At 62.8% G+C, this 15,886-nt stretch overlaps 1 protein-coding gene across 4 annotated transcripts; it reads right to left on the bottom strand.

Annotated features, from left to right (window-relative positions):
- Positions 1–7,887: 7,887 nt before the first annotated feature.
- On the bottom strand, positions 7,888–15,452 carry LOC104143151 (zinc finger protein 300). 4 transcript variants are annotated; one of them, XR_011139473.1, is made up of 4 exons: positions 15,206–15,448; positions 12,469–13,312; positions 10,968–11,297; positions 7,888–10,706 (listed from the first exon to the last, which is right to left on the bottom strand). XR_011139473.1 is itself a non-coding variant. In XM_068933949.1 (4 exons), exons 3-4 carry the CDS (start codon positions 13,275–13,277, stop codon positions 11,291–11,293), a joined length of 816 nt encoding a protein of 271 aa, XP_068790050.1. In that variant the 5' UTR covers positions 13,278–13,312; positions 13,794–13,968; positions 15,206–15,452; the 3' UTR covers positions 7,888–11,290. The 4 variants fall into 4 exon arrangements, 2 of the variants coding, with proteins under 2 accessions (XP_068790050.1, XP_068790048.1); XR_011139474.1 differs by having other exon boundaries at positions 7,888–10,530; XM_068933949.1 differs by adding an exon at positions 13,794–13,968 and having other exon boundaries at positions 7,888–11,297; positions 15,206–15,452.
- Positions 15,453–15,886: the final 434 nt, after the last annotated feature.

The raw sequence follows: 15,886 nt of genomic DNA, 5'->3' as shown, positions 1-15,886 counted from the left end.
GGTCTCTTGCCATTGCAGTAAACTGCAAATATCTCTCTCTCTCTCTCTCTCTGAAGCAGGAGGGCAGCTGCACGGAGAGGGGGTTAAAATGAGACCTGCTGAACTGGCCACCTCCAGTGATACACAAATGCTCTTCAGGGTTGTCACAGCAGAAGACTGCAGGGCCCAGGGAAGGACCTGGGGGGTTACCCCCCTCGGGAGAAGGGAGATCTGGAGCCTCACTGATATTCCAGGCTATGGGGTGTGTGAACGCTGTGTGTGAGGTGAACGTACCAAACTTGGCCCATGCCTGTGGGCAAAGAGCATGCATTGGTGTAGTCTTGTGGGGTGGGACTGTGCTTTGGCTGGGGGATGCATGAGTCCACTTCTGGGCTCCACAGTACAAGATCGACATGAATTTCCTGGAGCGAGTCCAGCAAAGGGCCAGTAAGAAGGGACTGGAGCATCTCTCCTATGAGCAGAGGCTAAGAGAGCGGGGTCTGTTCAGTCTGGAGAAGAGAAGAGTGAGGGGGGATCTGATCAATGTGTATAAATATCTGAAGGGAAGGAGTCAAGAGGATGGGACCAGACTCTTCTCCGTGGTGCCCAGTGACAGGACAAGAGGCAGTGGGCACAAACTGCAACACAGGAAGTTCTGTCTGAACACGAGGAAAAACTACTTTCCTGTGAGAGTGACAGAGCAGTGGAACAGGTCGCCCAGAGAAGTAGTGGAGCCTCCATCCTTGGAGATATTCAAAAGCTGTCTGGACAGGGTCCTGGGCAATGTGCTCTAGGTGATCATGCTTGGGCAGGGGCTGGACCAGACAAGCTCCAGGAGTCTCTACCAACCCCAACCACTCTGTGATTCTGTGATATGAGCTGCTACTACAATGCTGCTGCTCAGTAACGACAAAATCTACAGCCAACAGGGGGTCATCTGCCCGAGGCAGAACTCTGCAGGCATGATGGTGAGTGGGGCGCGTTGTCAGCAAACCAAGTCAAATGGCTTTCCACTCTGCATGGAGCCCAGGAAGCGGATAAGGGGGGACGGCCCTCAGGACAAGCTCTCTGGACCGCCCCAAGGTACGCTGCCTTGCTGTCCCCTGCAGGGTTCCCAGAGGAGTATTTTGCACCGTGCCAGGTGCTGCGGTGGCTACCTCGGGGTTGTGTGGTGTGTCTGTGGGGTATACAGTAGTTCAGCAGTTTGCCAGTCAGCCTCTTTGGTTTTACTTTTCGTGCATTCAAGAGTTTCTTGGCTTGCGTTTCTGGTGATGAAAATATGTCTGGTGCGCCAAATACTGTGGTTCGAGCTCTCTGCCTTCCGCTCTGGATACAGTCTGCCTTAGGGATTTTCTCTGAAGGACTGAATTTATTCCTTCTGCCATTGCATTTTCTGGGAAGAAAATAGTGAAATGAGCCAAAATCAATAAAATGAGACTCAGGCAGGAGAAGTGCCTCCAGCTTTCTCCTGCTGGGTCTGATAGCTGAGTTCCCAAGGTCAGAGCCGTGGTAGTGCCCTGTGGAGGTTTTTCTTGTCTGCTGGGTGGAAAGAAGCAGGAGGGTTCAAGGCCGTGTGAGAGAGTGGCCACGGCTTTGGGCTGGCACGGCCCCTCCTGCTCTGCCTCGGTAGGTGAGGACCCTAGAAGGGCCTTGCACAGCGTCTCGCTAGCTGGGTCTGTCTGCCAGCTTCAAGTGGAGCCTGTGAATAAACATGTGCTGACTCGAGAGTCTAATATCTCAGCAAATGTTGTATCTCTGAGCCTGGAAACTCTGCTCTGAGCCCTGGAACGGAAGTGAAAAGGAAATCTCTTGCAGCTGCTGTGTGATGATAAAGTTGTCCTGGCTTGGTGGCTTCACGGGCTGAGGCACTTTTCACCACCTGAGGGCTTGAGCACAGGCTAGGCCATGACTTGAGATGCCAGTCCCAAACCCTGAGGGCCGGATAATGGTGTGGAAGGAATCTCCTGAACTGGGGGACTTCAAGGGGGAACTGCGGAGAGAGGAGGGAGTTGGAGGGCCAGCGCTGGGAAATGCCTTCCCAGTGCAAAGGCTGGATCTCTGTAAGGGGTCAGAGCAGGGGCACGGCTGCAGCCCAGCACTGATGGGCGCTGCACACTAGATGAGAGCAGTGGTGAATGGAAACCTAGAGTACTTTGTTTCCAAGGCCAGGCATTTTTTACTGCATATTGACTCCCACTTTGGCAGGAGGGGAGCGGGGTTGGAGAGGTGCTCTCCCACTCTCCTGAGGCTGTGCTGGGGTCGGGGCCTGAGCTGAGATAGGGCCATGGAGGGCTCTGTCCCAGCCCAGCGCTCAGCCTCTTGGCCAGGTGCGGAGTCATTGTGCTGGATGCACAGGCCCAAGGGGTCCCGGTCTGTCCTCAGCCCTCCTAACAGAGAGGATGGGGCTGTAACTCAGCAGTGCTGAGGACCTCACCTACCCTCATGCTGCTCAGCAGGGCTGCACCCCATCCCTCCATGTGTAAACAGCTCCAAATGCTTCATCCTCCTGGGATCTCCTGCTGCCTCCTGCCTGCTCCAGCGGTTGCTCTAAGCAAGCTGTTTTATGAACAAATTACCAGTGAAAGAGGTGAAAATTGAAATCCCAGGAAGGTCCCCATTCGCCACATCTGGAAACAGAAAATGCAGTGCTAAGAGCCTTCAAAGCACAGGGGACAGCCTTCAAACTCTCTAGGGGACTCTCTGCTGATGCTTTGTGGCTGGCTTGACGGGTGGCGGGAGCTCTCGTGCCCTTGGATTACTGTCCTGAATTTACTTCTCCTTCCACCCTGCTGTGTCCATCCCTCCACCATGCACTGGCCTTGGCGCGGGATGGGGCCATTCAGAGCCTGGGCTAGCAAACCTGGTGTTTTGATGCAGCAGGTTATGTGAAGGTGGACATGAATCACAAGGGAACCGTCATAAAACAGGAGAGAACAGCAGCAAGACCAGAGCCTGGCAGCAGGTTGGCGGTGGCAAAGCAGAGCCCTCCGCTGGACGGCCCGCTGTGTGCACCCGCTTCAGCAACGCAGAGATTCGCATGACGAACAACTGCAAAACTGAAACCGAGTCTAGACGGAGATAGACAGCTGGAGAGAAACCACCTGAATATACCACAGAGCTGAATATGAGAACCCAGCTAGTTCAGAGAGAGTTGATCAGGCAAAGGCTGCCCCCCTCTCTTGGCTCTTGCCTTGGTATGGCTGGGGAAAGAAAGGGGGCAGCGAAGCATTGCAGGGGATGACAGAGGGGAAAGGGGGGCCTGAAGCAGGGAAGTGGAAGGGGCCCGGCACTGAGCCCACTGGTTGTGCCCGGCTCTCCCCCGCATGCCGAAGAGAGGAGCCGGGAACAGAAACCGCGGCCTCAGACCCTCGTGCCTCTCTCTCTTGCAGAAGGGACACAGGTCAGGGACCCCCAAAGCCACGCTGCAAGCACGCCCTCTGCACACAGAGTGCTTTCCACCCCGTGTCCCCCAGCAGCAGCCCTACGTACCTGCTGGCCCCAGGGGTTCCTTATCTGCGTTTCAAGTGAGCAGCAAAACACCTCTCCTCCTCCAGACCCACCGACTTAACATGTCTAAAATTCTTCCAAGGGTGCCAGGCTTAACGCAGTGAAGCGGCAGGCAGTGGAAGTTTGACCTTCATGACCTCATGAAGTTCAACCAAGGCAAGTGCAAGGTCCTGCACCTAGGCAGGAATAATCCCATGCACCAGTACAGGCTGGGGGTTGACCTGCTGGAAAGGAGCTCTGCCGAGAAGGACCTGGGAGTGCTGGTGGACAACAAGTTAAACGTGAGCCAGCAGTGTGCCCTTGTGGCCAAGAAGGCCAATGGTCTCCTGGGGTGCATGAGGCAGAGTGTTGCCAGCAGGTGGAGGGAGGTGATCCTGCCCCTCTCCTCAGCCCTGGTGAGGCCTCACCTGGAGCGCTGTGTCCAGTTCTGGACTCCGCAGTACAAGAGAGACATGGCAGTACTGGGGAGAGTCCAGCGGAGGGCTACCAACATGATTAGAGGGCTGGAGCACCTCTCCTAGGAAGAAAGACTGCAAGAGCTGGGCCTGTTCAGCCTGGGGAAGAGAAGATTGAGAGGCGATCTCATCGACGTGTACAAGTCTCTGAAGGGGGAGTGTCAAGAGGATGAGGCCAGCCTCTTCTCCGTGGTGCCCAGCAACAGGACAAGAGGCAACGGGCAGAAACTGAACCACAGGGAGTTCCATCTGAACCTGAGGAAAAACTTTTTCACTGTGAGGGTGACAGAGCATTGGAACAGGCTGCCCAGAGGGGTAGTGGAGTCTCCTTCGCTGGAGATATTCAAAACCCGTCTGGATGTGATCCTGGGCAATATACTGTAGGTGATCCTGCTTGAGCAGGGAGGTTGGACTAGATGATCTCCAGAGGTCCCATCCAACCTAAACGATTCTGTGATTCTGTGATTCTGTGATTCTGTGATGTGATCTCTGTGGCACGAGCTTTTTGTTGTACTGCCAAACCCCGCTCGGTGACAGGTCCTGGGGGCCGTGGGATGGAGAGCCTTTGGGGCAGAAAGGGAAGCCCTACAACCCAGAGACTGGGCAGGCGCCTGTGGCGCGGCCGGGACCCCAGCCCCTCCACAGCCTGCTGCGCAGCGCAGTTCTGCGTCCCGAGGCTGGCAAAGCCCCAGGACAGGAGACAAGGGATGCTCGCCCAGGTGGTCATAGCATGGCTGCAGAAGAGGAGCAGGTCCCAGCCAGGGGACCACCACCTGGGATCCCTCCCCAGCCACCTTCCCCTCTCCAAATCTGCTTTCCTCACCCAGCGGCCACCTAGTTGGTCATCCTTGTGCTCCCTGTTTTCTCCCTTACCATTGGGGTGCTACAGCTGCCGCCAAGCCAACCGCTGTTGGGACTGAATGAGCCTAGCCCTGATGCCTCTGTGATGGGACCGACGTGTTCTGTGGAGAAGCTGCTGAGGTAGGACGTGGCCTGTTATGCTTGTCCATCCGGGCAGCCAGCTGGTCAGGTGCTGGGCAGAGGAGGCTGCCTGCTAGGCTGTCTGCTGTTACGGGTGCGTCGGCTCTCCAAGCCTGGGGCAACCCAGGGCTGTAGCAATGGGCTGCAGACATTCAGCACCAGCTCAAATCCAGACCAGAACTGCTAGTGACTCACATCCTATGGCTTTCTGCTGTCCTGCCTTGTTCCCAGAGGACAAGACACCTTGTCTCCCAGCCTGCCGTCTCAGTTGCCCAGTCTCCAGAGAGAGGACGCAGACAGGTCCCTCCTGCCAGCTCTGCTCCCACGGACTCCCCGCAGGCTGCTGGCAGGGTGCCCCTGGGATGTGGTGCCCAGGTCTGTGCTAGCCCTGGGCAGCAGGCCGGTCAGGAGGGGAGCAGGGGTGTGCGGGTTGCACTGCTGAGCGCTCTGCTAGTGCCATCGCCGCTCAGAGGGATGCCAAGGGCTCTGCTTGGCTCTTCAAGCTGCGCCACGTGAAAGGAAGTATAGAGGCAGCGGGCTGGGACAGCGGTCATGCTGCCTGCCTTTATGGGGTTGGTCAATAAGGTTAAGAGAAAAGACAACAGTAGGTCACCAGGACACATTGCAAGGGAGGCCTCGTCCTGGCCAAGCCACGCCTCAGCCGACGTGCCAACAGCACAGCTTCAGCAGCGTTTCCAGTGTGCTGACGCGCTCCCAGCACCAGCAGCAAATGCCCTGTCTCTGCCACGTCAGCTGTGCGGCGGGAACCCCCTCTGGTGTGTTACCCTAGAAGTCACAGCAAACAGCACTCATCCAGGCAGCTCCAAGCATGAGAAAGTTTTCATGGGTATAACACCAGCAGAGCCACTTGATGCCCAGCATCTCCCGTGTGGTGAGTGCTGTGGGAACCGTTGATGGCAGGCGCTCTTGCAGTGGCTCCGGGCAGTGCTTGGGGCATGTGCTGTCTGCGGAGCCAGCAGAGCGGCCCTGGGCTGCCTGGCAGCCTCCACCTCTGTGCCTGGCGTGGGGAGAGCCACAGTGCTGGAGCAGCCCACGGCTCGCTGACGCAGCTGCGCCGGCCAGCGCGTGCCACCTAAGCCCATGTAGCATTCCTTGGTGGCCCGGCAAGCCAAGCTCATGCAACGGCCTTGGGCTAGAGGGGGGTTCTCTGCTCCCAACCGCACCCGTCCCAGGTTACAGCCATCTTTTGAGAAGACAGAGGGCAGGCCAGATCTGCAGAGGCTGCAGCACAGCCCTCCACTGATCCCCCCAGGGAGGAGCTGGCTGAGCCCCATGGCAGTGACCACGACTAACCCAGGAAAGGTTGGTGAGGGGCATCTGCAAGGGGGCATGTGCTGGCGAGGGTGAGCTTGGGACACGTTTCGTGATGATCCCACTGGGAAAACTCAGAGCTTTCAACATCTGGGAAAGGAAGCAAAAGCAAGTGGGTGATGGAGACAGGGAGCAAACCCTGCTGTGCAAAGTGCCAGGGTCGAACGTCCACCAGCAACAAGTGCCGATGGGCCAGGGGTGACAGGGAAAGTGCAGGGGCTCGCATCTCTGACCAGGCGGGAGGGAAGGCAGCACCTTAGCCCTACAGTGCCTGAGGCTTCCCGAGGAGACTTGCACACCCCAATTGTCCAGGCTCACGTTTCCTACCCGCGCAGCCCTGCAGCCAGCACCTGCCCTGTAAGACGGGTTGGGGAAGCAGAAGACAGGTTCCCAGCAGAGGCTGAAGGTTGCTCAGGTCCAGCATGACTGCTGCATGAGGAAGCCAATGGCTCTGTGCGGGCAGGCTGCCGGGCAGGCTCCTACAGTCCTTGGGCTGCTCCTAATGAACCTGCACGCTGGCTGCTGAACCACAGGAAGTTCCACCTAAACCTGAGAAAAAACTTCTTCACTGCGAGGGTGACAGAGCATTGGAACAGGTTGCCCAGAGGGGTGGTGGAGTCTCCTTCGCTGGAGATATTCAAAACCCGCCTGGATGTGATCCTGGGCAATATGCTCTAGAGGGCCCTGCTTGAGCAGGGAGGTTGGACTAGATGATCTCCAGAGGTCCCTTCCAACCTAAACGATTCTGTGATTCTGCTGGGCCTATCTCAGAGATCCCCCCCCCCCCCCCAAAAAAAAAAAAAAAAAAAGTGCTGCTGAGAAGGAGTCTGCACTGAACTGGTGCCTGTGCAGCACTAACAGAGCAAGCTCACAGGCCCCACTGCTTGCTGTGGGGCAGCGCAGAGCAGGTTACGGAGACGTAAAGCAGATCTGTCCTCGGCAAGGTGTGTCTTAGATGTGCCCAAGCGAGCTCTGCGCTAGCTGACGTCCTGGTGACAGCCCTGTCTGGCAGCTGAGCTCAGCGCACGCTGCAAAACCGGTCCAAGCAGCTCTGGCTGGTGCGCTGGTTCCCACTGGCGCATCTCAAGCGATTCATGCATTCGCGCCGGCTGCCCCTGGACTCCCTCGGCAGCGCCTCTCCCCTGCCACCGCGGCGGTGCAGGCCTGGCCTTACCGTGCAAAGCCCTCATCACGAGCACTACGCAGCGACGACTCCCAGGGCTGATGCTTGCCCCTTCAGGGGGCTCGGAAGGCACTGACGTGGAGCAAGACACAGCATTCCCCTCAGTAAAATGCTGGTTTTCAAACACGTGAGGGCAATGCTGTCAGTCCAGGGCGCATGTAATGCAACAGCCCTTGGGGCAGCAGAGAGGAGCAACTGCCACGAACAGGAGCCGAGCGAAGAGCAGCACGCGGGGGCTGCTGCGGAGGACGCGGGGGCTGCGCACGCAGGGGGCCTTGCAAGGCTGCGCCCAGCCTGGGCGCGTGCCCAGGGAGCCCCCGGCAGGCACCAGCGACCCGGGGGAGCTGAGGGGATGTTTCTGCAGAAAATACCAATCTGGAAGGCCCTGGAAAACCTGGACAAAGCCCTACGATAATCCAGAAGATCCCAGTGAGACTGGAGACGCTGCACTTTCCAAGCTTAATTAATTTAATTAATACATGTCAGAAGCACCTGCATTTCCACACACACAGCGGTAAAAGGAACAACTGGAAAGACAGGACAGGACACAGGTTTATTTTGTGCAGTTATTTGCACAGGTCTCCACTTTCTGTCCAATGGTAACAAGATTTCAGAGAAAGCTCTCAGCCTCATTTGCTCCAGTGTTTCCAAGCCCACCGCCCTGGCAGGCAGCGCGCTTCCATCCTTGCAAGGACCGCGCGCCTGCCCCGTCTGCGCTGCCCTTTCAGCACAGGTCTGCGGAGGAGCTCAGCCCTGGCGGCCCAGACAGCGCAGCACCGACCCAGTGCCCCCGCACGCCTTTCAGGGCACAGCCCGAAACTTCGGGGCTGGGAGAGGGTCCGCCGCCCCGGGTGAGGAGGAACCCAGGACTGAGGCCCCTCTTGCTCTGGATCTAGCCAGGCCAGCGCCCACATCTCGGCAGTGGATGCCGGAGACTGCTTTGTCCAGAATGAAAAGTTTGGGGAAAATCCCTGGATTTGAAAAATGCATTTCTTCAAGTCTCTTCTTATCTACACCGGACTGTCCTGCTCCAGGCAACAGGCAACGCACTCCGTGCTGATGCAAGATGCTGGAATTTGGGAACCCTCGGCTGGAGGATGCCCAGACCAAAGCTGCAGGCAGCCCCTTCCCATCTCCCAGCACCGGCCGCCGGCGGTGTCCAGGGAGGAGAACAGGAGATGAGAAAGAGCGCAGCAACACTCCTCTTCCCAAAGGCTTCATGTCTTGAGGCACCAAGCCTGTGGCCCTGCTCCTGCCGTCCCCAGCCCGCGTGTCCCGCCGGCCGCGCAGCGCCCCGGCAGCTCTGACCTGGGACAGATGCTCTCAGGACGCGTCCAGCAGCTTCCGCATCGACCGGGGAAGACAGCGCTGGGATGGCCCGGGCAAGCTGGAGCCCGTCCCCGCACGCAGCAGAGGTGGCAGGGAAGCCAACACGCCGCAGGAAACCGGCTGCTTCCAAGGGCTGGGGCTTCGCGGTCAGGACGGCGCTGGCCGTGGCGGTGGCGGAGACCCTGCGGTGTGCTGCCCGCTCCCTGGGGGAGGCCGGTGCCTGCGGACGCTTGCAGCCCTGCGTGATGGCGGGCAGCGGCAACGTGGCCCCGGCTGCCCACAGGGGAGCTGCCTGGGCACCCAGCAGGGCTGAGCGAGCCACGTCCTCAAAGCGAGCAGGACTGCAGGAAAGAAACTTAGAGCAGGAAGAGTCCAGACCCAGCACAGAGGAGAGAGTTGTTCAAACTTGAATTGCTTAACAGACAAAGCTGATTCTCAGGGATGTCTTCCTTTGCTGATCTCTAATACCGCAGCTACATCCCTGTTGAAATCTCTTTCCCCTCCACACTCAGGAAAAGCCCTGGTGCCCTCCATGCCTCTTAGCAGCGGCAGGGCTGCTCTAAGCGGAGGACTTAGCAGCGTCCTCCACCTCTGCATGGCTTTCCTCATCCCACTCTGCTTGCCCTTGCGCCAGGAGAGTCCATGCAAGGGCCCCAGCCAACGGTCGAGACCAAGCATCCTCTGCAGGAGCATGGGCCAGCCTGCCCCGTTGCTTCTCTTTGCTCATGGGAAAGGCGCAGCGAAATACAGCATGTACATCCCTGCGGAGACGTGCACCAAACGCTCCCCAGAGCAAGGCCGAGGAGGTACATTTATATTTGTCCCAGAGCCTGTTGCTGGACCGAGGCATTGCACAAAGGAGCAGCATGAAGAGTGCCTCAAGCCCAGGCTGCAGCGGTGCTGTAGGATCGGGGCTGTTATATTGCCACAGTCCAGCCCTGACTAGCTTGGAGGACCCAGGCGCAAGGCCTCTGTTCTGCAGAGTGCTGAGCGCGTACTAAACTTCACACGCATGCAAATGGGTGTCAGTGCAAGAGCCGAGCATGCGCTGCATTGCTGCCCAGGGTCCCCGCGCACGGCTTTGCAAGAGGGAGTCCTGTTCCAGCTCCCTCAGGAGTCGGCAGGGACCGGGACAGTTCCTTCACTGGGAGCTGGGTCCCACATGCAGCCACTCTTCAGACTCATCCGCCAGGGAAAATTCATGCTAGCGTTGCTCCTCTGAGAAGGCTCTTCCCCCCTCTTCCTCCCAATTTACAGCATCATCCTGCATGCCGGGAGCCCAGCACCAAGCACGGCCAGTGACAAGCCCCAAGGGCCAACGCGGTGAAGGACAGAAAGGAAAACCAACCAGTCCGGCTTCATTCCCCCGAGCGAGCAGTGTGAAATGCAAAGGACTGATTAACAGCACAAAGCGACAACAGAGGAAGCTAATTTTCCACTGCAAGCAACACAGGTAGCAGCAGCCCAGGCGGCTGGGCTCCGAGCTTTACGTTGACGATACATGATGCACTTAACCTTCCTTCTCCTCCATCTCTCCATCCATATCCCCTCATCTGTGCACACAGCAAATCCTGCCTCTTTTCAAAGCATTAGCTGAACCTCCCCAGGTTTCAGGCGCAGAACCGAAACATGCAGCAGAGAGGACTGGGCGAGAGCAGCACAGGCACACGGGGCCAGGTCCCTGCGGAGGGACAGTGCAGGAAGCCACAGGCCCGCGGTGGTGGCAGCCTGGGACAGACCCCGGCGCCACGCGACTTCCCTGGGCTGCAGAAGATGAAGAACCAAAGTGAGATTTCCTGCCCCACTGGTGGCACGTGCCACGTCTCTCCTGCACAGCCTTTTCCCATTTCCTGTTGCTGCCTGCGCCACTGGGCAGGTTTGGGGAGCTCTAGGAGGCTGCCGTGCTCCTCTTGTCCAGCCCAGGCAGGTTCTCCGGTGACCTGGACAGCAGAGGAGGCTGGTTTTCCTGTCTCTCGCTGCAGCTAACCCCTCCTGGCCAGGGCTCCGGGGTCTCAGCCGTGCCGGCACCAGTGTCCGGGGCAGAGCCTTCCCCACCTGCAGGCGCTCGCAGTCCTTCCCTGCCCAACCCTGCAGCCGTCCTCGCTGGGCGCTGGCCGCCACGCGCTGCCCTCGGGGATGCTCCCCTGCCACCTCCGGGACGGCCTTCGGCCAGCTTTTTGCCACGTGCACCGAAAACTCACCTCTGCCTGGAGCGCGGGAGAGTCTGCCTCTCCGCAGTGGATGCGCAGCCGCAGTCCCTCCTCCGGGCCGGAGCTGCTGGCGGTTTGGAAGCAGTCTCTACTCTCGGGCTTTGGGTTATATTTTATTTTTATTTTGCGCGATTTCTGTGCTATTTTGGGCTTTCTGCACAGGTAGGATGAGACTCTGCTTCCTCTTCTTCACCCCCCTCTCCCCAGCGGGGCTTACTGCAGGTGCCATGTGGTGGTGGAGCTCTTTCCCTGCAAAACGCACCGATGTTCCTCCCAGCTCGTAAGATCCAGCTTCTCTCTTACGCTGGTAGTCGTCATTCCCTGAGTGGAGAAGCACAGGCAGCGATTAACCCGCGCGCGCGTGCAGCGCGCACAGGGACAGCGCAGAGGAGGAGAGCGGGGCTTTCCGGCCTGGATCGGGGCAGCACCAGCCCAGCTAGGGAGCGAGTGGGCAGCGCCAACCTCCCTCCTCTTCCTCCGCTGCCGCCCAAGCCAGCTCCGCGCCCCAGCGCGCAGAGGAGCAGGAGCGTCTGGGCACGCATCCTTCCCCGAGAGCGTCATGACCTGGGCGCACACCCAAGCAGGCCATGACTGCCCTAACCGAGACGGGAATGAGGGGGCGACGGCCAGAGAGCCCAGCAGGCTCCATGCCAGCCTGCTCGGTGCGGACGGCCACCCCGAGGATGGCACCCAGAGCCACCCCAGGGCCGCCTCCAGCCATGCTGCAGGGCGCTGGGCCCGGGGGAGTTTAACCTGCAGGCCCCAGTTGCACCAGGCTGCAATGCTCCAGTGCCAAGACACGGGGAAGAAATTCCTCTTTAGGGAGTAACTTGATTTCCAGGGGCAGCATATCGTTCACGACTCCTCCTGAAGCCCACAGGGGCAACAGGCATCCAACTGAGACAAAAATCAGGCCATAAAAGTCTAATCCAAGTGGCTAGCAGGGCACTGGAGGTACTCGGTGCTGTGCAGGATCAGCCTCGTGACAGTCAGGAGAGAAACTCCAGCAGAAAAACGATCCAAAGGAACTGGATGAGGAACACGGCAGGAGGCCAGGGGGAATTTCCCAGACAAAGACGGGGCTGATTTCACCCCGTCACATTGGGCACGTCTGTGGGCACGGCAGGGCTGAGCTGTACACCCGGAACAGACGTGCCCGAGGCTTTCCGCACTGCTCTGATGGGGCCGTCACGTGCCTCCAAATCCTGGACAAATGATTAAAGACCGAAAAATTCCCCCAAGACTAAATTTCCAATGGTAGGGGACAAGAGTGAGCAGGGGAGCCCAGCGGTACCCTAGCGCCTAGAGGAGAGGCCCTGGGTGGGATGGGCTGCAGGGAACATGGCCTTGGGGAAAATGCCCCACAGCGGGGGTCCCCCCAGAAGGTCCACGCGATGTGCCTGGCCTTGCTCACGCGGCTAATGAGCCACGGGGCAGGGGCCCGGCCAGAGGGCCCCGTTTGGGCAGGGGTCCCGGGGCACGCAGGGCTCACGTGAGGGCCTTCTCTGCCGCGTGGGTCTTCTGGTGCGTGGTGAGGTTGACCTTCTGCGCGAAGCTCTTGCCGCACTGGGCGCAGGCGAAGGGGGTCTCGCCCGTGTGCGTGCGCTGGTGGATCTTCAGGGAGCCCTTCTGGCTGAAGGTCTTCCCGCAGTGAGGGCAGGCGAAGGGCCGCTCTCCCGTGTGGGTCCGCTGGTGCGTGGCCAGGCTGCTCTTGCAGCTGAAGCCCTTGCCGCACTCGGCGCAGGTGAAGGGGCTGCCCGCCGCCCCGAGGCCGCGGCTCTCCTCATGCGCCTCCGGCCGCGGCGACCGGCTGCAGGCGGGGGCGGCCGCGGCGCCCGCGCGCGGCCGGTCCTCGGCGTGGGTGCGCTGGTGGTTGAGGAGGAAGCGCTGCTCCCGGAAGCGCTTCCCGCACTGCCCGCAGGAGAAGGGCTTCTCGCCGCTGTGGATGCGCTGGTGGGTGAGCAGGTTCTGCTTGAGGCTGAAGCTCTTCTGGCAGACGCCGCACTGGTAGGGGCGCTCTCCGGTGTGGATGCGCTGGTGGATGATGAGGTTGTGCTTGAGGCTGAAGCCCTTGCCGCACTCGGCGCAGATGAAGGCGCGCTCCCCGGCGTGGTGCTTCTGGTGCCGGGTGAGGCTGGGCTGCTGGCCGAAGCATTCCCCGCACAGGATGCACTTGAACTCCTTCTCCGCCTCCTCCTCCGCCTGGCTGTGGATCACCAGCACCTTCTCCTCCCCGAAGCTCTCCTCGCCGCCGGGGAAGGCGAACGGGTTCTCGCCCGTGGGCGACGCCAGGTCAGTCATGGGCGCCCGCTGTCCGGCTCACGGCACCCGCATTCCTGGGGGGCACAGACAGAGAGGGCTCGAGCCCGCGCGCCGGGGAGACGCGGCCCCGCCGCCGCAGGGCTGTCCCGCCGTGCCGCCGCGCCGCGCCGCCCGCCGCCTTCCCCAGCGCCCAGCCCCAGGCTCCGGGAACTGGTTGGACCGGCACGCGCCAGGGCTGGCCCGCGACTGCCGAGCCGCCCGGCAAGGCGCAGCGCTGACGTCCTCGGGGCGCTCCCGGCCTCGCCGCTGAGCCCTCCGCAAGCCCCTCTCCTCAGGGCGACCCCAGGGTCTCCGCCGGTGGGACGGAGCTGGGGACCGCTGCCGAACAACGCAGGGCAAGGCCACGCTGCTCGCGAGGAACCAAAACGAGGAAGGCGCCAGGGCCCGGGCTCAGCCACAGAGGAAACGCGACCACGTGCCGGGCCATTAGTCAAGCCCGTTGCCGGCCCAGGGAGCCCTCGTGGCGCAGGGCTGGCTCGGCGGGCGGCTGCCCACCTGCAAGGGAGCAAACCCGCGGCGGCCGAGCACCGGCTGCTCCGCAGCAACAGCTCTCCGCTGGTGGGGCCGTCGCCGAGCCGCATCTGCCCCTTCCCCCCTGGGGACACCGGGAGGCTGGGGCACGGCCCGGGGCTGAGACCGCTCCCTGCCGTCACACCGGTGTCCCCCAGCGCTGCAGACGAGAGCGGGGCTGGACGCAGGCGGCCGCGGGCCCGGCTGGGGGCAGGGCCGGGGGCGCCTTTGCAAGGGGAGGGGGCCGGGGGGAGGCCGGGGCTGCCCCGGAGCCCCCCCGGCCCGCCGCCCTGCCCGCCGCATCCCGGGGCAGCTGCCGGCGCCCGGCACGGAGCTGCGACGCGCCGCATTGCGCCTCGCCGCCGCGGCTGCACCGCCCCCGGCGCCGGGCCGCGCCGCGCCAGCCCCGCCGGGCCGGGCCGAGCCGAGCCGAGCCGAGCCGGGCCGGGCCGGGCCGGGCCGGGCCGCCCTTACGTGCAGAGCGCTGGGGGAGGGCGGCCCGGCTCGGCTCGGCCCGGCTCAGCTCGGCGCGGCGCATCCCCGGCCCGGCTCAGCCCGGCCCGGCCCGGCTCAGGTAGGCTCGGCCCGGCGCAGCGCATCCCCGGCCTGGCCTGGTTCGGCCCGGCTCGGCCCAGCGCAGCGCATCCCCGGCCCGTCCCAGCTCGGCGCGGCCCGGCTCAGCTCGGCTCGGCTTGGGCAGCGCATCCCCGGCCCGGCCCGGCCCGGCTCGGCTTGGGCAGCGCATCCCCGGCCCGGCTCGGCTCGGCTCGGCTTGGCGCAGCGCATCCCCGGCCCGGCTCGGCTCGGTGCAGCGCATCCCCGGCCCGGCTCGGCTCGGTGCAGCGCATCCCCGGCCCGGCCCAGCCCGGCTCGGCTCGGCTCGGCGCAGCGCATCCCCGGCCCGGCTCGGCTCGGCGCAGCGCATCCCCGGCCCGGCTCGGCTCGGCGCAGCGCATCCCCGGCCCGGCTCGGCTCGGTGCAGCGCATCCCCGGCCCGGCTCGGCTCGGTGCAGCGCATCCCCGGCCCGGCCCAGCCCGGCTCGGCTCGGCTCGGCGCAGCGCATCCCCGGCCCGGCTCGGCCCGGCCCAGCCCGGCTCGGCTCGGCTCGGCGCAGCGCATCCCCGGCCCGGCCCGGCCCGGCTCGGCTCGGCTCGGCGCGGTGCCTCCCCGGTTCGGCCCGGCCCGGCCCGGCCCGGCTGCCGCATGTGACCGCGGCGCTTCCTGCTGCCGGGAGGGGCCGCGGCGGCCCCGGCACGGAGCTGCCCCTGGGCGCCCGGTCTCCGCCGCGGCCCCGCGCACCGGCGGCGGGGGGGGGGGGGGGGGGGTCGGGGGGGGTGGGAGGGGGCGCGGAGCCCACGGCCGCCCGCGGGGCACCCACCGCCCGCCCGCTGCTCACCCGCCCGGCGCGGCTGCCAGGAGCCCTCCTCGGCTGCCTGCTCCAGTCCCAGCTCTTTGTAGCCCTCCTGGCTCCTCCTGCCCGGCTGACGCACAGGCACAAGCCACTTGTTCCTTCCCTTTCGCGGCTGCTGGCTCCTGCCTCAGCTTGTTCCCCGGCCCGGCTCTGCCTGCCAGCGTGCTGCGGGCGGCCCCGGCCGAAGGACGCTGCGGTGCCCCGACGGCGGAGCCGAGGCCGGGGTCCCCGCAGCATCGCCCGGGGCCTGCGCTGGGACCCCGCGGGCGTCGCGCCTGGGGGGCCTGGGGCCCTGCGCACCGCCCGCCCCTGCAAAGGCACGAGGTTTGCACCCCCAGCAAAGGACGTGCTTCCCCCCCCCCCAACCGCAGCCGGGGGGCAGTGAACTTGCCCCCCACCCCGAGGAGCCAGCCCAAAGAGCCCCAGAGCAGATCAGCTGCACGTGCAAGGGGCGCAGCTCAAGGAGCGGGGATGTCTCGCCCGCTGCGACGGCGACCACCGCGGACCCAGCCCGGCGCGGCACAAAGGGTTTTACGCATTGCAACCCGAGCTGCCGGGAGCCGAAAACAAAGGGTTTCCGAGGAGTTTCTGCAGGCTGCTGGGAGCTGTAGTCCTCCCCAGGCGTCAGCCCAGGGCCGGGCGCCGAGGAGGCGGCGGCGAGGCTGC

The sequence above is a fragment of the Struthio camelus genome, chromosome 2, assembly GCF_040807025.1.
Source record: "Struthio camelus isolate bStrCam1 chromosome 2, bStrCam1.hap1, whole genome shotgun sequence".
Taxonomy (NCBI): domain Eukaryota; kingdom Metazoa; phylum Chordata; class Aves; order Struthioniformes; family Struthionidae; genus Struthio; species Struthio camelus.
This window is presented reverse-complemented; position numbering and strand designations above follow the sequence as displayed.